Source organism: Rhineura floridana, chromosome 3 (assembly GCF_030035675.1).
Source record: "Rhineura floridana isolate rRhiFlo1 chromosome 3, rRhiFlo1.hap2, whole genome shotgun sequence".
Classification (NCBI taxonomy): Eukaryota; Metazoa; Chordata; class Lepidosauria; order Squamata; family Rhineuridae; genus Rhineura; species Rhineura floridana.
The window spans coordinates 198,123,129-198,148,947 of record NC_084482.1 but is presented as its reverse complement, the minus strand read 5'-3'; the positions used below and the strand labels follow the sequence as shown (position 1 = coordinate 198,148,947).

General features: G+C 45.1%; 1 protein-coding gene across 1 annotated transcript in view; it reads right to left on the bottom strand.

The window, feature by feature from the left end:
- Positions 1–1,063: 1,063 nt before the first annotated feature.
- LOC133381028 (von Willebrand factor A domain-containing protein 7-like) overlaps positions 1,064–25,819 on the bottom strand; it is a 44,188-nt gene continuing 19,432 nt past the window's right edge. Inside the window, exons 9-18 of the mRNA XM_061619418.1 lie at positions 25,125–25,261; positions 17,519–17,797; positions 16,841–17,059; positions 14,819–14,991; positions 12,402–12,516; positions 9,459–9,663; positions 8,528–8,609; positions 6,810–7,033; positions 3,745–3,849; positions 1,064–1,185 (exon numbers count right to left, since the gene is read on the bottom strand). Of these exons, the coding sequence (XP_061475402.1) occupies positions 1,182–1,185; positions 3,745–3,849; positions 6,810–7,033; positions 8,528–8,609; positions 9,459–9,663; positions 12,402–12,516; positions 14,819–14,991; positions 16,841–17,059; positions 17,519–17,797; positions 25,125–25,261 (1,543 nt within the window). The 3' untranslated portion in view covers positions 1,064–1,181. The remainder of the gene's footprint in view (positions 1,186–3,744; positions 3,850–6,809; positions 7,034–8,527; positions 8,610–9,458; positions 9,664–12,401; positions 12,517–14,818; positions 14,992–16,840; positions 17,060–17,518; positions 17,798–25,124; positions 25,262–25,819) is intronic.

Here is a 25,819-nt window from a genome sequence, read left to right as displayed (position 1 = left end):
ATGGCCATTTCCAGACTGTCAGCATTTTGTGGGAGGGATTCAAGTGCATACTGGGAAATTTAGGTTTGCGCAGTTAAAGTACTCTGTTGCCCTAGCACAATAAACCCACTTTAAAAAGAAACAGACTTTTTGCGGTTTGGAAGGTGACAGAGGAGTGCATAGAAAAGTGTGGAACAAAGAAATGATTAATGGGTAGATGTAAGCACCCCACAAGTAAATCAGGATGAATGCTTTTTGTCTTATAACCTCCTCACAAACAAATCAGAATGCATGCTCAGTAAAAAAAAAATGATACAATCTAACTTCCGTGTAAGCTTTGTGCAAGCAAATCAGGATGAATGCTTAGGGTTGTAGCCAACTGAGTCCTACTCAGAGAAGACCCACTGAAATTAATGAACTTAAGTTAGCTATGTCTATTAACTTCAATGGGTCTAGTCTGAGTAAGACTAGCTTGGGCTACTACAACCCTTAATAAATAGGTCATCTGGAGGTGCCAATATATGCCTTGAGACCAAACTTCTGACTTGTCAAACAGATGGTTAGTGTAGACTGCAGACATGCACATTATTCTAAACTAGGGATGTACTAGAATTCAGCCCAATTTGGATCTGGTACTGAATTTTCCATTAATTCTTATTCACTATTGTTGCAGGAATTTTTATGTAGTGATTTTCTGTGGCTATTTTTGGAAATGGATTATTTAAAAAAATCTGTCTAAAATATTGATATTCATATTGATATGAATATCAATATTTCCTTCAATTTATCAATATTTCCTTTCAAAATACAAATATTTCCTTTAAATATCGAGAGTAATGCCAATATTTATTCCAAGGGGGGGAAAAACAGATCATTAAAAGCGGCAGCTTGAGGACAAAGAACGAGCTCAAATCAATACCAGCCTGTTAGGTCAACGGGATGCTTTTGAATTGGCACTGGCCAGTGGATCCCATTCCTATTCTAAACAGATATGCACATTATTCTAAACAGATGGTGTAAACACAGGCATAAGTGCTTTTTGAAGTTTGTTTTATTTGGCTCCAGGTGTAATGGAGACGGCAGATGTGGGCAGTGGGTTACCACTTGGCAGTGTAGACTCTGGGTAGCGCGAATGACATCTACAAACCAAAAACATGACTCTCCAAAGCTTTATCGCCTGTATGCTAGTCATGTGATGCAGATCAGCTGTCAGGAGAGAGAGAGAGAGAGAGAAAGGAAAAAAGGAATTCTGCATGAAAAGCAGCAGGTATTTGTTAGTGCCCTCCCTACCTCAAATCCATTAGACTCCCTGAGCCCTGGGAGGCTTTAGGCGATGTCACATCTCTCTCCACTTCTTTAGTAGCTTGAGGCTGGCATTAAGCAGTTACAGCTTGAACTACGGCACAGAGAAACCGCAATGGGGGAAAGTGGCACCTTTCAAATTTCTGCCTGTCACAGAGCTTCTGTCAAGAGAAAAGGGCCACAACTCTGCTGACTCGCAGTCCGGCGAACAACAAGTCTGAGTGGGGATTTGAATTCTGGTCTCCCATGTCCTAGTGCAACACCCTAACCATGACATCACACTCTGTTGCTCTGCACTTGTCATTCAGCAAGCAATTAGACCAGTGGCGGGGAACTTTTGGCCCTCCAAATGTTGCTGAACTGCAAGTCCCATCATTCATGCTTGCTGGGGCTGATGGGAGTTGTATTCAATGTAGCACTAAGGAGATTGTTCTGTCTGTGCAAGCATTTCTGCATGCCGGACAGAACAATCTACCTTCTCCTCCCCCCGTGCACTGTTCTAGAGGTTCTCTTGACACTCTGGAGCAGAACTGGGGAAGGCATGAGGGGAGGGGGGAGGAGGGGGGAGAAGCCCTGATGCGCCAGCAGGTTTCCTTTCACTGCCTTCTGCCACTGCAACAAATTAGTTGAATACAGCCCTAGGAGTTGTAGTTCAGCAACATCTGGAGGCCAAAGGTTCCCCACACCTACTTTATCTTTGCCAATCTGGTACCCTCCAGATTCTTCGGACTACAACTCCCATCAAACCTAGCCAGGCAAGTATGGTGTAAAGCAGGGCCAGTGAAGAGTGGGCCTGGGGAGAGTCAGGGCCAGAGGGGTCTGGAGGATCAAATTCAGACACCAGACCTGAGGTTCCGCATCCCTGTCCAAAAATCATGGGAGGAACACTGGAACACAATGCTTTGGCAGTGTTGCTGTCTTAATTCTCGGTCCAACAGATTATGTCAATTCCAGAGAAAACAGCTAGTTTGGAAGTGGCCCTAGCAAACAATGCTCCCTTCCCTTTCCCGTTGGGATCAGTTCTCCTTCTTGAGAGTCTTGAGTTCTTGGCTGCCACCTGACTACAAAGGGGATTGTGGTTTTGCAATCAGAAGTTCCCGGTTCACTCTCCAGCATCTCCGTTTCAAGGATCTCAGCTAGCAAACACTGGGAAAGACCTCTGCCCCAAACTTTGGAGAGCCACTGCTGGTCACTGCTCTAGAAGGACTGATAATCAGGCAGTACAAGAGAGCTTCATAGGTGGCAGGGACAGCTGAATCTGTCCGTTTTGGTTTCTCTCCATTTCTCATTTTTCCAGTCCTAAGATCAGTTCTCCACATTTCCATATCAATTTGTATTTTTTTTAAAAAGGCCTCTTGAAAATTAATCAGCATTTTACTGTTAATTTCTCCTAATATACATGTTTGCGTGCAATTTTGCTTAATGTACACATTTTTACAAAGCCATTTCCTCTAAAATAAGGCATTTTTGTATGTTATTTCCACTAATTTATGCATTGTTACAGGCAATTTACTCCTGTATATGCATTTTTGTACACATTACTTGGTTGGATAACTGCATTACAAAATTCAGAGAAATGTAAATTTTGAAGGATGACTCTGTCAGTGTGGTGTAATGGTTAGAGTGCTGGACTATGACCTGGGAGACCAGGGTTCAAATCTCCACACAGTCATGAAGCTCACTGGGGGACCTTGGGCCAGTCACTGCCTCTCAGCCTCAGAGGAAGGCAATGGTAAACCCCCTCTGAATACTGCTTACCATGAAAACCCTATTCGTAGGATCGCCATAAGTCAGGATCGACTTGAAGGCTGTCCATTTCCATTTCCATTGCTGCAGAATGTGCAAATTAGGTAGGTTCACCTTTAAATGTGAACTGAGTTTAATTTCTCTCTTATCCCTAGAGATACTGGAAGGGACCTTTGCCCTAAACTTTGGAGAGCTACCGCCAGTCAGAGTAAATTACTGCATTAGTAGGACTGATAGTTGGAAGCACGGCCGGTTCTAAAGGGTGGCCAGGTTGGGCACTGGCCCGAGGGCCCCGGAGCTACAGGAGCCCCTGAGGGGCCCTCCGCTCCCCTTCCGCGATCCGCGCCCCCCCATGCCCCCCCTTACCTGTCAGCTGGCTTTTTAGCATTGCCCTTAATGAAGATGGCGGCCACAGCTTCCCTAAGGTACTGAAGCCACTGCCGCCATCTTAGTTGATGGCAGGGATGTGTGTGCGTAGCATGCACGTGTGCCATCAACAAAGGTGGCGGCGGCAGCTTCATTCCCCTTAGGGAAACCACGGCCGCCATCTTCATTAAGGGCAATGGTAAAGACTAGACAGGTGGGGGGCTGTTGGGGGCGCATGGGGGGGCCACGCACACACACCTATGCACACACATGCACATCCACCAACCCACATGCCTGGAGTCTGCCCTCGTTGGAAGGTATAAGACAGCTTCATGGGTGTTGTAAGCTTACAAGGCTGCAGGAGGACGAGATTGTCTGTAGTCTACAGTGAGAGTGGCTGTGTTTCCATTTTCATCGCTGATCAGGGCCTCTGCGTAAGGAGAACAACAGTTCGACCTACAAAGGAGAACATAAGTATGAGCCTGATAAGCAAAGGTTGAGTGGAAAGGATGTTGAGTGAAGAAGAAAGTCCTTCTTCACACAGGGCACAGTTAAACTATGGAATTCACTCCCACAAGAGGCAGTGATGGCCACCAGCTTGGATGGACTTAAAAGAGGATTAGATAAATTAATGGAGGATAAGGCTATCAGTGGCTGCTAGCCATGCTGGCTGTGCTCTGCCTTTGTGACTGGAGGCAGTATGCTTTGGAATACCAGTCGGTGGAAACCGCAGGAAAATAAGAGTGCTCTTGTGCTCAGGTCCTGCTTGTGGGGTTCCCATTGGGTCATCTGGTTGACCACTGTGAGAACAGGATGCTGGACTGGATGGGCGCTGGGCACAGGTAGGTCATATGGGAAAACTTGGAATCGAGGAACAGAGGAGGCTGGAACTCCTCTCCAAAGTGTATATGTGGCTAGGATTCAGAGGGCATGATCAGATACCTAAAGGGATTCTATACTCAGCAAGGGGGAAATGATATTAACAATAGTTAAATGCCGTGAATGTATCTAATTTTACATACTTCCTTATTTTGATTGTAATCTCTTCCCCACCAACACCCCCACCTGGCCAAATAAAGACTATAATTTATTGCAGCAATGGCAACTGTGTTTTTTATTCTGGTGAGCAACACCCTGGGTTCTTTCAAGAGGAAGGGTGGTATATAAACACAGTAAATAATAGTGGAAAATAGAATGAGAGGGAGAAGAGTCTCAGACAGGGGTGCTCTCCAGATGTTTTGGGCGTCAGCCCCCATAATTCCTGACCATTAGCCATTAGCCATGCTGGCTGGGGCTGATGGGGAGCTGTAGTCCAACAACATTTGGGGTGCACCACATTGGCTGCCACTACTCTAGAACAGCTTGCCCAACCTGGTGCCCTCCAGATGTCTTGGACTAGAACTGCCATTGTCCCTGACCATTGGGCATGCTGGTTGGGGCTAATGAATTCTTGTACAACAACATTTGAAGGAAATCAGGTTGGAGGGATAAAGAACCTGAGCAGCATTTGTGATTGTGGGAGGAATGTCATTGCAGTGGTAACTATATGCACTCTGCAGCCATTTCAGGGTGAAAGCTACTTCTTTCCTCTTCTGAAAGTTAATTGAGAGAGAGAAATAAAACTTGGGGCCAGTTTTCTTGAGGGATCGTCTTACATGCCCACTTGGCCACTTCAAACTGGCACTTTTACAGGTGGTACACAATTCCTGTTCTGCACTTGTAAGTAATCAGTCTTTCATTGTGGTGGTATCTGCACATTGATGCTAGGCAGGTGCCTTCTCTGTATTGCTTCCAGCGCCTCCTAAAAACTTTTTTGTTTAGGCAAGCTTACTCAGATACATAAAGTTGGCATGCATTTTAACAGGCAATTGTTTTCCTTTTTTTCATAATGTATTTTTAACTACTGATTTTAATTATATTTGTAACTGTTTTGGGGTTGACTTGTTCTTAACCTGTCTTCTTACCAATAATTTTAATGCATAGTTCATGTAAACTGTTGAGATGTTCCAACAACTTAGCAGCATACAAATTTTATTAAATAAATAAATAAACTTCCATGGGGGAAAAGAAGGAACTGGATCCCTAGCAATGTCTGGAGGGAGAAAATTAACCCCCCTGCCAAGGACCCTTGGGGCAATGGAACAATTGTCTCTATTACATCTCAGTTGCTGTTCAGTGTTGCTGAACAGATGGTAACCTCAAGAGGGCGCTGTTGATTAATCTTAGGACAGTTGGAACCTGTTGGATTTCCTACAAATCTGACAGCGTGCTTTTAAGAAGAACAGTACACAAACAGTGTGTAGATTGTTTTGAGTGCTGATTTCACAAGTGCATTTTGTTGTATAGACACATGTTGGGAAAATCATGGCCAGTAATGGCTTCTTCCATTGGTGGATGGTACTTTGGTAGCCTCCTGTAACAAGTTGCCACAACTGAGGAATCAGATTTATTGTTGTTGTTAATTGCAGTTGTTATAAGAACTGTAACTTTAAGAACCGGTGCTCGAGTTTGCATCCTCCCTCCCAGTCCTTTTTCCGTGTGTGCTCTGACTTTTAAAATGTCCGGCTGAGGGCTGGGACTGCCTTAATGCAGACCTTTGTAAACCACCTGGGGAGCCTTTTTTGGCTAAAAAGCGGAGTAAAAATGCTTTAAATACATAAATAATGGAAAGTCCCTTCCACAATGACAACTCCATTTGCCCTGGGAATGCAGGGCACATTCTGATTTCTGCCAGCAGCCAAGGAACATAGAGCAGCAGTGGGGACCCTCCATTCTGCGGGCCTAATTAGGCCCACCAAGCCTCCCCATTTGGCCCTTGAGGCCACTTTGATCAAGCCACACCCACTTGACAGCATATATGACATTGGGTGTGGGGCAGGTAAACGCATGGCTGCACCAGTCAGCTGGCTGGCAGTACCTGTACAGAATGCTCCCTTGGCTCTTTTGCAAGCACTGCCTATCAGCTAATTGTTGGTGCTTGCAGAGAACTGTGTGCTGTGTCTGTAGTCCCAACAACCAGCTGATTAGCAGGGCTTCAAAGCATCATGCAGGGCTGTCTGCAAGCCCCAATGATCGGCAGTACCCGCAGAGTGCAGTGCACTGTGCTTTGAAGTCCCAACTCTCAGCTGATTGTTGGGGTGCCACAAAGGGCTCTTTGTGCCAGTAGTGGGTGGGGTCAGAGGAAAAGGTGGGTGGAGCAATTAATGTAAATTTTATCTTTGTACAATAGGCTAGTTTCTACACTTATTCAAACATCCCTCTCTATCCTCCACAGATCTATGCTCTAGATCAAAACAACTTTTCAGAAAGAAAAGAAAGAAAGCTGAGATAAGCAGGATACTGGCTCAGCTGTTGGACTCCACTATAGGTAGTCATTTTGTAACAGTCAGATTTCTAGAAACTGTGGATATACATACTGATAGTGACAGATGACATCCTTGTCGCCATCAATCCCGCTCGGGCTGCAAGATAGACCAGAAGAATCTCCACTGATTTGGACAGTGACAGCACTGTGAGCATCCTTGCCAGAAAATCTCATGCGCCAAATGTACCGAGAGCAGGTAGGTTTGCTTTGGAACTTGCCTACACAAGGCATATAAAGGTCTAGAAGCAAGTAGACTGGTGGGATATCATCTGTTTTCTGTTGGGAGGAGCACATGTTGGTTAGTATTAAAATCAAAGAGTAGCCAGCAGTTAACACCACCATCAGCCAGGGCAGGGGCAGCTCCAGATTTTTAGACTACAACTCCCATAACTCCTGACCAATATAGGTGGGGCTGATGGGAGTTGTAGTCCACAAAATCTACAGGGCACCACATTGGCTACCCCTGAACTTGGGGTGGATGACTCAACCTCTTGTTATGTATGTCAGTTTCACTTGTGTTCATTGTCAGTTTCACAGGAGTGCATTCATAAGTTTGTTGAGTCCCATTTCCACATTAATCTCTGATTTTGTTAAAAAAACCCTGCACGCAAATATGTATATAAATGTGTATTTTATTAAACACATATTTTATAACAATGTACACATTTCTAAGTGCATTTTAACCCCAAACAGGAATTTTAATGCACTTTGGTCCTTTTTTGAGTTGGGACATATTATGACAGAATTTGGAGAAGTGTGAAACCTGAAGGATAATTACGCTCTGATCCACCCATTTGTCCAGCCTTTGCCAACCTGGTGCCCCTCAGATGTTTTGAACTACAGCTCCCACCAGCCCTGGTCAGGCTGGCTGGTCCTGATGGGAGTTGTAGCCCAAAACATCTGGAGGGTGCCAGGTTGGCAAAGGCTGCTTTAGTTTATGAGCTGTGGATCAGAACAATTTGCACTGGAATTCTCTTCAGAAAAGAGTTGAATGACAGCTCCCATCATCCTTGGGCATTGGCCACGATGGCTGGGGCTGCTGGGAGCAGAGCTTGGAAAAGTTACTTTTTTGAACTACAACTCCCATCAGCCCAATCCAGTGGCCATGCTGGCTGGGGCTGATGGGAGTTGTAGATCAAAAAAGTAACTTTTCCAAGCTCTGGCTGGGAGTTATCCAACTAACATCTGGAGGGGCATAGATTCCCCAACCCTTATGGCCTAAGAGGTCAAAACACAGCCTGGAAGAGAATGAAACACACACACACACACACACAATTACACAGCTATAAGGTAGTGCTTCTCAAGCTGGGAAGCAGCTAGGGATGTTGGAGTATCCCAATGAAAACAAAAATAGGCGTGGAAATTACCAATGTTCACTAATTAGTCCCATGTCTGGAATGGAAATCAGTCCAGCAAATATGATCAGAATCTGCTGCTGTTGCCTTCAGTCCACCAATGATACGTAATGTATTACATTTCCCCTCTATTTGCATTGCATTTCCTTTGCGCTGAAATGAATGGTGGTGGAATAATGTAATGACTGACAGCCTTATGTAAGTTACATGATTTTACCACAGTGAACAGATTGATGGGTAACGTAGTTTTTGGCGAAAAACAAACTGCGGTGGAAAGGAAACAGTGCTGCATGGGATGAACATGGCAGAATGGAAAATGATTCCTTCTAACAGGCCTACAGGCAGCAGATCATTCTTCACTGAATATCAGGTATAAGCAGCAGCCATGAATAATCAACGTGGAATAAGAACTCACTGTGGCAGTTTCAGAAATGACGGTGATGGGCAGTTTCAAGTAGTTTTGGGAAGCTGAACATTTTGCTGTGTACGTTGCGATGCTGTAAGAAAGGGGTGGTGGTGAGAAGGGACAGCCTAGCATAGCCTTCACCTACCTGGCACCCCCCCAGATGTTTTGGACTACAAGTCCTCATGCTGGCTGGGGCTGATGGGTGTTGCGGTCCAAAACATCTGGAGAGGGCTAGATTGGCAAAGGCTGGCCCAGAGTGTCAACTTTGCTCCTTTTAGCAATCTACCTTGGTTGGGCTACAATGCCATGCTCCACTGATACATTGTCCTAATCCACCCAATCTTAATTCCTTGCCCAGAGAATCTGGGAATCTTGGCACCAGCCCCCTTTCCCGGCTTCTTAGCCAGGTAAGAGCTGTTGCTCAGCATTAGACCATCCACTTTGCACATGGAAAGCCCACGGTACAATCCCTGGCATCTCCAGGTAGGGTTGGGAGTGTTTCCTGACTGAAACCCTGGACAGCCACTGCCAGTCAGCGTAGACAGTATTGACCTAGATTGGCCATTGGTGTGACTCAGTATAAGGCAACTTCCTATATTCTTCCTAAGGCCACAAACAACAAAAGGGAAGAGTTGTGTATCAGTGGTAGAGCACCTGCTTTGCATGGAAAGGGTCCTAGGTTCAGTCCCTGGCTTCTCCAGGTAGAGGTGAGAGAACTTTGGAGAAGCGCTGCCAGTCAGGATTGACAGTCCTGAGCTACATGTACCAATAGCCTCATTTGGGATAAGGCAACCTCCTATGTTCCTATGTCTTGAGACTACTGCTTCCCACCCAGAGAACCCCCAAATTTTGGAACATCATCCCTTTCTCACTCCAAATTTACTCCTATTTCAGACCACCTGGGAGTCTCATTTCTGCCATTTTGGCAATGCTTCCCTACCTGGAGGCAAAGCTGCTGTTCTCTAAAGATGCAATGAAGTTTGCGGTGAGGTTGACGCTCTCTCCTGGATTCAGGAAACTTTCGGTTGGCACAAAGCTGCTCAGGAAACCCAGGTCATCCCAGACTTTAAAAGAGCACAATTCAGCTGGCCCATCATTTACCACCAGGACAGAGACCTCCAGGCTCCCACCGGGCGCCATTGTGCCTGGGAAGATAGGAGAACATGTTCACAACTTGGACAGCTATTGGCACCTAGTTGGTGTATCACCATTGGATGTAGCTACTAGTTATGATGGCTATATTCTACCTCCGCTGTTGGAGGCAGTATGCCTTGGAATACCAGTTGCTGGGATTCACAAGTGGGGAGAGAGTGCTGTTGCACTCAAGTGCTGCTTGTGGGCTTCCCATTGGGGCATCTGGTTGGCCACAGTGGGAACAGGATGCTGGGCTAGATGGGCCTTTGACCTTTGGCAGGGCTCTTCTTATGTTTTTATGTGAATTTTGGGAGGAAGTACTAGTAGGATGGTGTGAAAGAAATGGACTACACTGTCAAGGACTGTATTGTTATATAAAAATATAAATCTTGCATGTACATTTGTTTGGGGATTATAGGGTTAAATTGTTAACTTTGACCTGTCCATGGCTCACATCAGAGGGGATGGAATCCATTGAAGTGGCAGTGGATCACACATAAGCTCTGTCTGCAGCTGGGATTTAAATCACTAGCACTTTTTTCAGTTTTATGGATTGGAAATAACATAGAAAGTATTTTGGAGGACCAGAATAAAGGATGGATTGATCAAGGCATGATCTAAGGGGACAAGGGAAATACATGCTGGAGGGTGTATGATGCGGTTAATTGGATATAAGTAATTACTTTTAGCGTTTGTATCTAGAGAAAGGGGAAGCAGATTGTGTTTATCTCTTCACTTTTTTTTTGCCCCACTGATGGGATGTGCTGCTTTTCTGAAACATTTCCTATGAAAACCCTTTCCTTAAGGACTGTCCTTTTTATCTTAGCAAACTTATATTTATTTCATTAAAAACTTGTGGTCTCCATTTATACACTACCCATGCCTAAGTCAAGTTCCATGCTACTTTGAGGTGTTCTTAGGGAGATGCAAGGGGAAGTTTTAGGGTGTTTGGTAGAAGGCAGCCGGGGTAAAATAATTCTTTTGCCTGGTAGCAGTAGGAAGGTATTAAAGGGAAGGGTGGCTGAACACAGGGGGACACTTTGTTTGGCTGCCAGTTCCCTTCCCCGCATGGCACAAGACCCAGAGTGCAGCTGGAATGCTGTCCCAGGTGGTCACTAAAGCATAGGCTAAAAAGAGAAAATTTCATTAGCCAAAAACAGGACAAAAGAGGGCACAGATTTGCATAATGTTTGCAGATGCTACTTTATATGAATAGATTTATCTGAATTTATATGAGTAGATGCAGTAGATGCAGACTTTAAAATACTATAAAAGACCAGGAGCAGGCTGTGGTACAGATCATGAACTGGTAATACTGAAAATCAGAGTAAAGCTAAAGAACAACAAAGCAATCATAATGCCAAAATACAATTTAAATAACATCCCAGAAGAATATAAAGATCAAATAAGGAAAAGATTTGAGGCTTTAACCTTAGAGAACCAGAAGAACTATGGACTGAAGTCAGAGACGTTATCAGGGAAGAATGGAAAAAGACAATACCTCTGGTTAACAAGAAAGAAAGACCTCAATGGATGACTGAAGAAACTCTTAAAATGGTTAAAGAGAGAAGGAAAGCAAAAGCAAAAGGAGATAGAAATACGGTTAGAACCATAAATGCAACAACACAGCAACTAGTACATAGGGACAACGAGAACTATTGCAATAGTTAACATATGTTGGATAATAGAACAGACCAAGGAATTTTAGAAGAAAATAACCCTGTGCTTTATAGATTACAGCAAAGCCTTTGACTGTGTAGATCATGAAAAACTATGGAATGCTTTAAAAGAAATGGGGGTGCCACAGCATCTGATTGTCCTGATGCGCAACCTATACTCTGGACAAGAGGCTAGTGTAAGGACAGTATATGGAGAAACTGATTGGTTCCCCATCAGAAAGGGTGTGAGACAGGGGTGTATTTTATCACCCTATTTATTTAATCTATATGCAGAACATATCATACGGAAAGCAGGATTGGACCAAGATGAAGGAGGTGTGAAAACTGGAGGGAGAAATATCAGTAATTTAAGAAATGCAGACAATACTATACTACTAGCAGAAAGCAATAATGATTTGAAACGAATGCTGATGAAAGTTAAAGAGGAAAGCACAAAAGCAGGGCTATAGCTGAACGTCAAGAAGACTAAAGTCTAAAGCAGGGCATGACTGAAAGCCCGGAAGAGGTGGAGCCTCTATGCTTTCAGGCCGAGCTTTTTCGTTGCAAAAGCAACAACTCTCCTCCCAGCTCCAGCCGTCAGGGAAAATGAATACTGGTTTAAATGCATGACAAGGGTTTTTTCCAGTAGTAGTGGACAGCATGGTGGTGGTGGGGTGGTGCTCACCTGACCTCTTGACATCCGAGTTCCTGCCTGTTACCAGGAAGGGGGGCAGTGAGGCAGCGGGGAGGTCAGCACTGTCCTGGTGCTCCTGGTGATGTGTTTGCACTGCACTGACCTCCCCACTGCCTCGCTTCCCTTCCCTCTCTCCTTCCCGGTAAGCAGCAGCAATTCAGATATCAGGTGGTCAAGAGGGCACTCCCCACCACCACTATGCTATCCACTGCTGGGTTTTTCTTATGATGAACAGCTCTTATTGGAGGAGGTGGGAGTTATGAAAGGAGTAGAGCTGCTGTCGTGGTGGTGTCTGTGACTCATTAAGTTGGGAACTGGATAGTGAAGTGACTGGAAGAGAGATTGTGACTGGCGTGTTCCACCTCACCAGGTGGGGCGGGGGAAAAACCACACTCACTCTTTTGGTCTGGCAAGGCCACAATCCGCACAGACTCGGTGCTGATCGGATAGCTGCTGACTCGTGAAAAGGGCAGGTTCCCCGGAGACAGGCCTTCCACGCTCAGCAGGGTAGTCTACAAGGTAAAGGAGAGAGAATGATTACTAAAGGTCTTTTACAGCAGAGCTGCGGAACCTATGGCCTTCCAGGTGTTGTTTAATTACAACTCCCTTCATTTAATTTGAGAGAGAGAGAGAGAGAGAGAGAGAGAGAGAGAGAGAGAGAGCAGGAATGGGGAATCTGTGGCCCTCCAGATGTTGCTGAACTCCAGCTCCCATCAGTCCCAGCCAGCACAACCAATGGTCAGGGAGTTGTAGTTAGCAATATCTGGAAGGCCACAGCTTCCCCATTCCTGTTTTTCTCTATCTGTGTTAACTTATCTATGACACTAATGGGAAATTATTATTATCGTTGTTGTTTGTGAAAAGTGATTAAACAACAGCAAAAGGTCTCACAGCCTCTTACAGTTCATAAGAAAGAATCTCACTAAGCTCTCTTTCTTTTTTAATCAGACAGTCTAAATGCCTAAGAAACAGGGTCAGGGTCAGGGGCCAGCATTGCTGGGCTCCTCCACAAGTCCATACGCCAGCCAGGGCCCCATTGCCAACCCTCTGGAGCAGCCTTTCCCAACCGGTGTGCCTCCAGATGTTGTTGGACCACAACTCCCATCAGCCTCAGCCAGCATTGCCAATGGCTGAGGCTGATGGGAGTTGTGGTCCAACAACATCTGGAGGCACATCGGTTGGGAAAGGCTGCTCTGGAGACTGTGGCTACCTGATCAGAGGTCCCCTACATGTAAGAGAGAAGAGAGCAAATGTTGGTAGCAAGGAAAAGGAGCAGCCGCCCCTCTGCACCTGCCCCCACCATCTGGGCAGGGGCACAGATTGTGGCTCAAGCCATTTTTCTGCCTGAGGCAAAGGACAAGAAGGTCACTCTCCCTCCCACCCTTTCATGTACAATCAGCAAGCAGTTTGACAGATGAATCTTACATCAACATTGGCAACAGAACAGTGTCCTCCACTGCAGCCGAGGGAAGCAAGCTAGCTTATGCATTTATTTATTTTTTGTCCTTTTGGTGCCTACTGAAGACCTTCCTCTTTCAACAAGCCTTTTACGTCTGCATCTGTGTCTGAAACTGTTTTTAAGAAGTTTTAATTAAAAAAAATGTTTTGAAAGATGTTTTGTTTTTAAGAAGTTGTATAGGTGACCTTGGGCCAGTCACTGCCTCCCAGCCTCAGAGGAAGGCAATGGTAAACCCCCTCTGAATACCGCTTACCATGAAAACCCTATTCACAGGGGCGCCATAAGTCAGAATCGACTTGAAGGCAGCACATTTCCATTTTTTTCATAGATGTTTTTAGTATTTGATTGCCTAGCTGCTCTGGACTCCTTCTGGGAAGAAGGGAAGGTTACAAAATTAATTAATAAATAAATTGTATTATGGGTTGTATTCACATAAATCCTACTCAGAGTATATTTATTTACCTCAATAGATCTACTCTGAATAGGACTAATATTGAATCCCACCCTATGGGTTGTATCCAGTACTAATCTTACTCAAAATAGACCTTTTGACATTAATGGACATGCCTAATTTAGGTTCATTAATTTCTATGGGTTTACTCTGAGTAGGACTTAGTTGAATAAAACCCAATATTTCTATCGTGCCCTTCAAAGAAGCCCACAGCAGTAAACAATAAAACAGCAAAACAATACTATTTGCTTTTAAACAATCTTTGAAAACATTAATTCATTATTACTTGTCAGCTGCTCTGAGGAAAATCTGGGGAAATGTTTTCAGCCCAAGGGCCACATTCCGTCCTGGGAAACATTCCAGAGGCCGCATACCAGCAGTGGGCGTGGCCAGAGGCAAAAAATGGGCTGAGCAACAGATGTGACTCTTGCCTTTGCACAGAAGGCTACATTCATGCTGAAAAGTATCATAAAGGGCCACACAGAAGATCTAACAATAACAAGAACTTTACTATAACTAATCATATACAGAGAACAAGGCTCACAGCATAGTGCTGCTTGTAAGGCAGGCCTGGAACTGAAACTGCCACAGCCTGGGGCTGACTCAGCAGTTCCTGGTGTGGCAAGCCTGGAGGGGCAATACACTACACGTTCCATGCACAATAAAGAGGTCACTACACACACCTTTCTCCCTCCAGGCAAGGAAGAGGTGTTATCACAGTTCAAGGACACATTGTAGCCCAGCATAAACACTCACTGTGCATAAACGCTGATGCCTGGACAGAGAGGCGTGGAGGGCTACATTTGGTCTCCAGACTGGAGGTTCCCCACCCTGGGCCTCATGGTAGAGCTGGCCCGGCAACCGGCATCTTGCCTTAGCAAACAACATGGAAAAGGGTACCTACCGTGGTGTGCAAGATAACAGGGGCAGTGGCTATGAGGTTGCCAAGGGCATCAAAGGTTTGGTTCAAAGCAATGGAGTCTATGGGGTTCCCCAGTTCAGAAATAGGGACCAAGCGCTGGACTTGAGCACCTTTAGCGTCTCCCATCAGCCTCAGGGAGAAAGTGTAGTTTGAGCCTGGAACAAAGATGCAGAAAGTCATTTTAGTTCCCCTGGAAATCCCCTGGTCTCCCCCTCCCCCCTCTATCAGTGTAGTGACCCCATTGAGCTCTGGGACTTTCCCTCTTGGGGCTTACAGCTCCATTCTGAGCTTCTTTGGGTAATATATCAGAGTCCGGAAAAAAGCATGTTTTCCCTCCTTAGATATAATATATAGTCAGCGGGTACTTTATTTCTACCATGGTTTCATGAACAGCAACATCGCATATTTTAGAACAGCCACTTGGTTGGTTACCTATGGCAAGAAAGAATAAGACAGCAGGTGATCAGCCTCAAAAGGTTTTGTCAAGCGAGGAAAGAGGGAAGAGTGGTAGAAGTTCTGCCTTCAGTGCAGAAGGACCCAGATTCATCCCTGGCATCCTCAGTTAAAAGGACTTCAGGTAGTAGGTGATGGGAAAGGCCCTTGCCCAAAACTAGGTATGTTAAGGAATTTGATCTTTGTGAATTCCATTGTAAACTGATGCTGGATTTGCATCCCCAGGACTAATGTGCAGATCGGAAGGCAGGCTGCAGTCCTAATCCCTAGCTGGCAGTGATGGGGCTAGAGGGAGTGGCACAGCCAGTGCCTCATCCACAGCCCCTCCACTTGTATTGGGCAGGGTGGAAGGTGGTTGCCATGGTGATGGTGGTGGGAGGGGAAAAAATGTCCCTGTGCTTCATCAGCTTCAAGCAGTTCTTTGGTTTCTGTTGGCTAGCACTGTCATTAGCTCCCACTAGGGATGGAAGGATCTGTCAGTTTTGGTTCTCTCACTTTCTGATTTGTCCAGTCTTAAATTCAGTTCATCGCATTTCTGCAGCAATTTTTTTAAAAAATCATCATGAAAATTCTTTAGCATGCCCAGCCGCCCACAGCCTGAGTGGCTAGTGCATAGGGCTCCTGGCTTCTGCACATCTTGAATGAACATAGAGCAAATTGCCCTTGGAGAGTGATGGGGCTTGATGGTGTTCCATCGGTCCTACAAGGAATTGCACAGGAAAAAAAATTAGGGATGCCCCTGGTGTTTACCTCACAATGGAATCCGCTGGAAGTGGACCACATTGATCTGGTGTAGGTCATGATCTGCCCAGATGGGATCAGTTGAGTCCGATTTGGAATCTGAGTAGGGCAGATTCCTCCTCCATCCCTAGCCACAATGGACTAATAAAGGGCTGAACTGGAAGGCAGACTTGAGTAGACCCTTAAGTTACCTTTGTTGAATAACTTGCAAGACTCTCATTACTTTTCTGCCCACGGTTTCTCCATTCAGAATCACCCCGTCCAACTTCAGCTGCTTTTCCCTAGGAAAGCTTCCTTGGGGATCTTCTCATATATATGCCAAGGGGCACTGGGAGGCTACACCCCTGCCTCTCCGGAAGAACATAATGGAAAGAGGGAGAACAGCCTGGCTTCGTTCATTGGCCAATGAAGGCCCATCACTGGGCCCATCTTTTGGCCATAGGAGCAAGAACCATTGGGGGACGGCACCCACCCACCTCTGGCCTTCCAGGAAGAATACGTGGCCAGGGGAGAGCAATCTGGCCCCTCCCTGTTCTTTTTTTGTATCATATCTATTAGATTATGAGCCTGTAGCCTGGGTACCTGCATAATTTGGGGGGTGGGGTGGGAGGAATTGTTCAAATACCACTCAATGTTCTAAAAAGGAGTACATGGGACTCTGTAGGTATGCTGGAAGTGGCAAGTGCACATAGAAGTGCCCTGCTATTTCTACAGCTCTTAGGAAATGTTAAGTGCTTTATGAGTCTAAAACAACAACAACAAGAGGTAATTCTGCCCACTGCGGCCACATTCACATCCCAGAACACTTACCTTTCACAGGTCTTCCCTGGATCGGAAGCACATAGCCTTTCTCCTTCTGCATAATCTGGTAGGAAATGTCAAGCAAGCTCTTGCCTCCGATTTCCACCTTGTAGGAGCCGCTGGGAGATACAGACACGGTCCACGAGCCCTGCTCAGGGATGGGCGACACTTTCACAATCTTGTGTGTGGCCGTGTTGATCACCACATCAGTGGTGATCAATGGGTCTCCTGCCACGGAATGACACAAAGACACACAGAGCTGCAGAAAGCGTAGAGTAAGGATGGGGAACCTCAAGCCCAAGGGCCACATGTGGCCCTCCAGGTCTCCCTATCTGGCCCTCAGAACTCTCACCAGGCCACACCCCTCACTGGCCCTGCTTTTTTGCCTGGATGGAACGTGTCCTTGAACAGTTATCATGTCTCTTACTTGTTTGGATGGAGGATAGAGAGGTGTGTGTAGAAACTAGGCTATTGTATAAAGGTTAAATTTTCATTCATTGCTCCAACCACCACTGGTATGTGGCCCTTGGAAGGTTGCCCAGAAAGGAATGTGGCCCTCAGACTGAAAAAGGTTTCCTGTCCCTGGTGCAGTGAATTAACACAAGAACGTGTTCATAATTTTTATCCCCCCCCATACATTTGCAGGAGAGGACTCTGATTTGTTTTCTGCATTATGACAAATCATACCTGATGGCTGCAGCAAAGTAACATTGAATTTGGAGGAGATTAAGCTCTTGACCGAGATAGTTATTTCAGTGAGAGTCTCATCCACAGGGAAGGAGAGCTGAGACCCATCCAGGTGTTTATGGGCCACCTTAACAGGGGCAGCATTCAGCGAGAGCTCCATTATGCCCAGGACTTGGTCGAGTTCACCTTTGGTGGTCATCACATAGAACCCACCAGAATAAGCAGCTAGTTCTTCATACAGGTTAGCATAACTCCTCCCCGAAGACTCCTCAGCAATACCTGTGGAGATGAAGGATGGATTTCCTTTTGAAACCTGGTCTCCTCCCCTTCTGTGTTCACAGGAGGAAAGGCAAGCAATAGCAGATGTTATGGCAGCAATTACTGATTATGATGATTAACTATATTGTAATGAAATGGGGAGTTGGTTTGAATAATCTCCAAGGAGCCCCTTCCCCAATCTTGTGACTCGTCGTAAAAAGAGGCTGCCACAGGAGGTCAAACCAATTGATCCTCTACTACTAGTCAACTTCTTGACTACTACCTCCACTGCTGCGGGTCAGTAGTCCACTTCTGAATACCAGTTTTTGGGAATCCCAAGTAGGGAGGGCGCTGTTACACTCATGTCCTTTTGGGCTTCCCATTGAGACAGCTGGTTGACTACTGTGAGAACAGGATGCTGGGTTAGATGTGCCTTTGGACTGATCCAGCAGGGCTCTTCTTGTGTCCTCAGCCTGGCAGATTCCCTTTGGCTGGGAGGATGGGCTTTTGCATAACTAAAGAGATAGCCAAGTACAGGAGATATGCTGCCACAAAAGTGAATAGCTGGAGATCCTTCTGGAAGGGGGCATGTCTTTCTTTCCTTCCCCCTCCCCTGTAGAAGGGGATGTCTTCAAGGTGTGTGTGTGTGGGAGAGAGAGAGAAGGCAACAGACTGGCATTACTGGAACTCATTCCTGTGTATTAAGCTCTGGCTCTTGTGGGGGCCATGCTGATCATTTCATCCCCTCAGTGCTTTGAATTTATTTATTTATTTTATTTATTTTATTTATTAGTCGCCCATCTGGCTGGTTTCCAGCCACTCTGGGCAACGTACAAGATAAAACAATACATTAAAACATTAAAATTTAAAACCATAACAGTAAGAAACCTAACCCACCCCAAAAGCCTGCCTGAAGAGCCAGGTCTTCAAGGCCCGGCGGAAGCTTATCATAGAAGGGGCATGGCGGAGATCATTTGGGAGAGAGTTCCACAGGGTGGGGGCTACTATTGAAAAAGCCCTCTCTCTAGTCCTCACCAGTCTAGCTGTTTTAACCGGTGGGATTGAGAGAAGGTCTTCTGAGGCTGATCTTGTTGAGTGGCATCCCTGACGATGCTGGAGGCGCTCCTTCAGACAGACTGGGCTAAAACCGTATAGGGTTTTAAAGGTCAAAACCAACACCTTGAATTGGGCCCGGTAAACAACCGGTAGCCAGTGCAACTCCTTCAGCACTGGAGTGATGTGATCTTGCCGGCGGCTGCCTTTAATCAGACGAGCCGCCGCATTCTGTACCAGTTGCAGCTTCCGGACCGTTTTCAAGGGTAACCCCACATAGAGCGCATTACAGTAGTCTAGACGAGAGGTGACCAGGGCATGTACTACCGGTGGGAGCAGATGGTTGGGAAGGTAGGGGCGCAGCCTCCGTATCAGATGGAGTTGATACAGCGCCGCCCGGCTCACAGCCGAGACTTGAGCCTCCATGGTCAGCTGGGAGTCAAGAATGACCCCCAGGCTGCGGACCTGGTCTTTCAGGGGCAAACGTACCCCATTGAGCACCAGGTCCACATCCCCCAGCCTTCCCTTGTCTCCCACAAACAGTACCTCGGTTTTGTCAGGGTTCAGCTTCAGCTTATTCCTTCCCATCCAGCCACTCACCGCCTCCAGGCACTTGGACAGGGTTTCTACAGCCAACCTCGGTTCACTGAACTAGTTTAAACATCTCTGAACACCATCCGAAAGTAGTTCCCATAATTGCCTCGTGAACTGGGAATGAAGTTCATTTTGGGGTAGAATTCTGAACAATTTCTAGTTGATTTTCACATTCATCATTCATCCCCCTGCTCCTGCAGGAGGCCTGGACTGTAGTTATCATTACCCCCCCTCAAAATTGGACATATACAAAGAAAGTCAGAAAGCAAAACATGAAGGCAACATTCCAAGGATTATTTTGCAGATACTGAGTGCTGCTACTGCTGAGGTTGCTTCACTCAGTCATAAGCAATCAGAAGGAAGGAATGTGAGGCATTTTTTGTATCTTCCCTGTGAAGAGATTCACTTTCTTCCAACAGGAGCAGCTTGCAGCAAGGAATCCAGGTACAGGAACAAAGTGAATGATGCCTTATGCCTTTAACAGCTATATGATTGGCACAAATAAGCAGCGCAAACCTTTTCTTGTATGGAAATACAACTGTGGGTAAAGCTTCAACTGACAGACATTTTGTCTGTCAGCCATCTTATTACTTGTGTGTGCCTCCTGATTTACTTTTGGACCCTGTACTTAAGCACAGCAGCTTGTAATATTCTGAATAGTATTTTACTATTACCATTACCATTATTATTATTATTATTATTATTGTTGTTGTTGTTGTTGTTGTTGTTGTTGTGATTGTTATCATTATCATTTTTTTTGCCAAGGATGACGTTTTTATGAACTAAAATGTTCATTTAGATGGATTGAACTGGACCAGTTTGTTTTGTAAAAGGATGAACTAAAATAATGAACTAGAACTAGTTCATTTTAAAAATGAACTTTCCAAGCATGGCATTTCCACAGCCTGCTTCACTTGCTGATGCTGCTGTGGTAAGTATGGGGAATCTCTGGTCCTCCAGATGTTGCTGGACTCCAAGTCCCATCATTTAAAATTTTTAAAAGGGGTAGGCCTAGAAGTAGGCATTGTGAGAGCAGGGGCACAGGATATAAATTCAGAAGAGCAAAATTACCACAGGCCTAACCACAAGTGCCAAAGACACTTGAAGAGAGACACTGCTTACAAGTGCCTGTACGCTAATGCTAGGAGCCTCCGAACCAAGATGGGAGAACTGGAGTGCTTGGTCTTAGAGGAGAGCATTGATATAGTGAGCATAACCGAGACCTGGTGGAATGGAGAAAACCAGTGGGATACGGTTATCCCTGGATATAAACTATATCGGAAGGACAGGGAAGGACGTATTGGTGGCGGAGTCGCTCTATACGTGAAAGAAGGCATTGAATCCAGCAAGCTCGAAACCCCAAAAGAGGCAGACTCCACAGAATCGTTGTGGGTGGTGATACCATGCCCCAGGAGGGACTTAATACTGGGAACGATCTATCGTCCCCCTGATCAAAATGCTCAGGGAGACCTTGAGATGAGATATGAAATTGAGGAAGCATCCAAACTAGGACATGTGGTAGTAATGGGTGACTTCAACTACCCGGACATAGACTGGCTGCATATGTGTTCCAGTCATGACAAAGAAGCAAAGTTTCTAGATATTCTAAATGACTATTCCCTAGACCAGTTGGTCATGGAACCGACCAGAGGGACGGCAACCCTGGACTTAATCCTCAGTGGGGACCGGGACCTGGTGCGAGATGTAAGTGTTGTTGAACCAATTGGGAGCAGTGACCACAGTGCTATTAAATTAAACATACATGTAACTGGCCAATTGCCAAGAAAATCCAACACGGTCACATTTGACTTCAAAAGAGGAAACTTCACAAAAATGAGGGGATTGGTAAAAAGAAAGCTGAAAAACAAAGTCCAGAGGGTCACATCACTCAAAAATGCTTGGAAGTTGTTTAAAAACACTATATTAGAAGCTCAACTGGAGTGCATACCGCAGATCAGAAAAGGTACCGCCAGGGCCAAGAAGATGCCAGCATGGTTAACGAGCAAAGTCAAGGAAGCTCTTAGAGGCAAAAAGTCTTCCTTCAGAAAATGGAAGTCTTGTCCGAATGAAGAAAATAAAAAAGAACACAAACTCTGGCAAAAGAAATGCAAGAAGACAATAAGGGATGCTAAAAAAGAATTTGAGGAGCACATTGCTAAGAACATAAAAACCAACAACAAAAAATTCTATAAATACATTCAAAGCAGGAGACCATCTAGGGAGGCAATTGGACCCTTGGATGATAAGGGAGTCAAAGGTGTCCTAAAGAACGATAAGGAGATTGCAGAGAAGCTAAATGAATTCTTTGCATCTGTCTTCACAGTGGAAGATATAGGGCAGATCCCTGAACCTGAACTAACATTTGCAGGAAGGGATTCTGAGGAACTAAGACAAATAGTGGTAACGAGAGAGGAAGTTCTAAGCTTAATGGACAATATAAAAACTGACAAATCATCGGGCCCGGATGGCATCCACCGAAGAGTTCTCAAAGAACTCAAAGGTGAAATTGCTGATCTGCTAACTAAAATACGTAACTTGTCCCTCGGGTCCTCCTCCGTGCCTGAGGACTGGAAAGTGGCAAATGTAACGCCAATCTTCAAAAAGGGATCCAGAGGGGATCCCGGAAATTACAGGCCAGTTAGCTTAACTTCTGTCCCTGGAAAACTGGTAGAAAGTATTATTAAAGCTAGATTAACTAAGCACATAGAAGAACAAGCCTTGCTGAAGCAGAGCCAGCATGGCTTCTGCAAGGGAAAGTCCTGTCTCAGTAACCTATTAGAATTCTTTGAGAGTGTCAACAAGCATATAGATAGAGGTGATCCAGTGGACATAGTGTACTTAGACTTTCAAAAAGCGTTTGACAAGGTACCTCACCAAAGGCTTCTCAGGAAGCTTAGCAGTCATGGAATAAGAGGAGAGGTCCTCTTGTGGATAAGGAATTGGTTAAGAAGCAGAAAGCAGAGAGTAGGAATAAATGGACAGTTCTCCCAATGGAGGGCTGTAGAAAGTGGAGTCCCTCAAGGATCGGTATTGGGACCTGTACTTTTCAACTTGTTCATTAATGACCTAGAATTAGGAGTGAGCAGTGAAGTGGCCAAGTTTGCTGACGACACTAAATTGTTCAGGGTTGTTAAAACAAAAAGGGATTGCGAAGAGCTCCAAAAAGACCTCTCCAAACTGAGTGAATGGGCAGAAAAATGGCAAATGCAATTCAATATAAACAAGTGTAAAATTATGCATATTGGAGCAAAAAATCTGAATTTCACATATACGCTCATGGGGTCTGAACTGGCAGTGACCAACCAGGAGAGAGACCTCGGGGTTGTAGTGGACAGCATGATGAAAATGTCGACCCAGTGTGCGGCAGCTGTGAAAAAGGCAAATTCCACGCTAGGGATAATTAGGAAAGGTATTGAAAATAAAACAGCCGATATCATAATGCCGTTGTATAAATCTATGGTGCGGCCGCATTTGGAATACTGTGTACAGTTCTGGTCGCCTCATCTCAAAAAGGATATTATAGAGTTGGAAAAGGTTCAGAAGAGGGCAACCAGAATGATCAAGGGGATGGAGCGACTCCCTTACGAGGAAAGGTTGCAGCATTTGGGGCTTTTTAGTTTAGAGAAAAGGCGGGTCAGAGGAGACATGATAGAAGTGTATAAAATTATGCATGGCATTGAGAAAGTGGATAGAGAAAAGTTCTTCTCCCTCTCTCATAATACTAGAACTTGTGGACATTCAAAGAAGCTGAATGTTGGAAGATTCAGGACAGACAAAAGGAAGTAATTCTTTACTCAGCGCATAGTTAAACTATGGAATTTGCTCCCACAAGATGCAGTAATGGCCACCAGCTTGGATGGCTTTAAAAGAAGATTAGACAAATTCATGGAGGACAGGGCTATCAATGGCTACTAGCCATGATGGCTGTGCTCTGCCACCCTAGTCAGAGGCAGCATGCTTCTGAAAACCAGTTGCCAGAAGCCTCAGGAGGGGAGAGTGTTCTTGCACTCGGGTCCTGCTTGCGGGCTTCCCCCAGGCACCTGGTTGGCCACTGTGAGAACAGGATGCTGGACTAGATGGGCCACTGGCCTGATCCAGCAGGCTCTTCTTATGTTCTTATGTTCTTATCACTGGCCATTGGCCATGCTGGCAAGGGCTGATGGGAATTGGAGTCCAACAATATCCAAAGGGCCACAAATGCCCCATCTCTGTGTTAGGGGAAAGAACAAAATGTTCAACATGACTCTGCATCATCCATGCTTCACGTATTACTGAGGCAACAAGGGACCATATCACAGGCAAACTTGCATTTAACAGCTTGCCTAGTAGCTATAGGTGTCTGGGAATTCCATGTAGGGAAGTTACTGGGCTGACAGAGGAGGGACAGATCTCTCCATTCCTTTCCCCTGTTCACTTGATTTCTGTGCTGGCTGCAGAGAAAAGGAAACCCACTGAACATGCCCTGTCCTCCTTCCACCAGCCTACCTGGAAGAAGGCTTTTTTTAAAAAAAACCAGTGTTCTTAGAGGCTGTTACCTAGCTTCACTTGTCTATGATCTGGTAACCTCTAAGTTAGATTACTGCAATGCATTATACATAGTCTGTGTCTATGTTAGAATTGCTTTTTAAAGATGTTTTAAACACTTTTTAAAACATGTTTTGTTTTAATATATTTTAAAGTCTGTTTTAAAGATGTTTTAGAGTGTTTTTAGTGTTTTTGTTTGGTGCCCTGGGCTCCTACTGGGAAGAAGGGTGGGATATAAGAAAGTAAATAAATAAATAATCAGGGCTGCCTTTGAAGACAGTTTGGAAACTACGGTTAGTACAGAATTCAGCAGCCAGATTACTGACTTGGACCAGAAGGTCTGTCCATATTATACCAATTCTGGCCAAACTGCACTGGCTACCTATTAGTTTCCAGGCTCAATTCAAAGTGTTGGTTTTGATCTTTAAAGCTCTATATGTCTCAGGGCCATAATACCTCAAGGACTCTTTCCTCATAAGAACCACCCTGGACCCTGTGGTCCTCAGTGGATGCCCTTCTCTGAGTGTCCCACCCAAGGGAAATGTGGAGTGTGGCTACATCAGAACAGCCTTTTCAGTGGTAGCCCCTTGTCTGTGGAATGCTCTCCCTGGGGAGACCTGCCTGGCACTAACTTTGGTGGTCTTTAGGCACCAGGCTAAGACCTTTCCCACCCAAGCCTTCAGTTAATATTGCCTTCTACACTGCTGCTCATCTTTTAGTGGTTTGGGTAGGACCTGGTCCTTATTAATTTATTGCTGGATGAGCGTTTTTATGGATTTTTATTGTCATTATTTTAATTTTGTTATGGTTTTGATTGTTTTTATGTAACATATTTTGTTTTGTCAAGTCACTTTGAAATAAAGCAACTGATAAATGAAATGCATGAATGAATGAATGAATGAATAAAATTATCCTATGTTTCCATGCTAGTCATGAAAGGTGAGGCTTCTTCTCTATGCCCAGGGTAGAAACAGCCTTTCAGCAGACTAGTAAAAACATTCACAGTTTGTAAATGTTTGTAGGCTTATTTACAAGGCTGATTACAGAGGAGTGGTTTTGCCCTCTTCCCCTCGGTGGCTACCAATTGATGGTGGCTACATATTGGGCTTCAGACCATCTAATTTGTTCTCTTAATATTCTGCTCATTGGATCATATCCCTTGCCCAGATTTACATACTTCTTCGTTTCCGGCTTGAACAATATCCTGTGAGAAAGTCGTTCACGATAGATCCAGAGGAATCAATTATGCCTTTGATTTGATCCATCAGGTCTTCATCTTTAGCTCCAGCATCAGTGAACATGTAGATCTGGGACCTGGAGGAAGTGGAAAGAATCTTATGGAAGAGGGTTTGAACAGGCTAGTAGTATGTTGTGCAAAGAGCTGGGAGGAAGGGCAGGATATAAATCAAATAATAAATAAATAAATAAACTAAATAAGGAGGGCGATTGGGCTGAAGGTTACTGCAGGGACGAGGAACCTCAGACCTGGGAGCTAAAGGCAGTCAGGCCACACCCCCTCATTGGCCCTACTTCACACCCCAAATATTTTTGCCTGTCTGGAATGTGTCCTTGAACTCTGATGATGTCGCTTGTTTGTCTGGATGGAGGATACAGAGAAGTATGTGAGTGAGTGTAGAAACTAGCTTACTATAGAAAGATAAAATTTACTATTGTTGCTCCACTTCCTTTGGCTTCTGACCCCACTCACCACTGGTATGTGGTCTTCAGATGATTTTCCAGAACAGAATGAGGCCCTTGGGCTGAAAAGGGTTCTCCACCTCCCAGGTTAAGGTGGCAGAGAAGTAGGGTTGAATGTGGAATGGCTCAGAGGCAATCATGACTATTTATACAACGCCATTCATGTATTTGGTG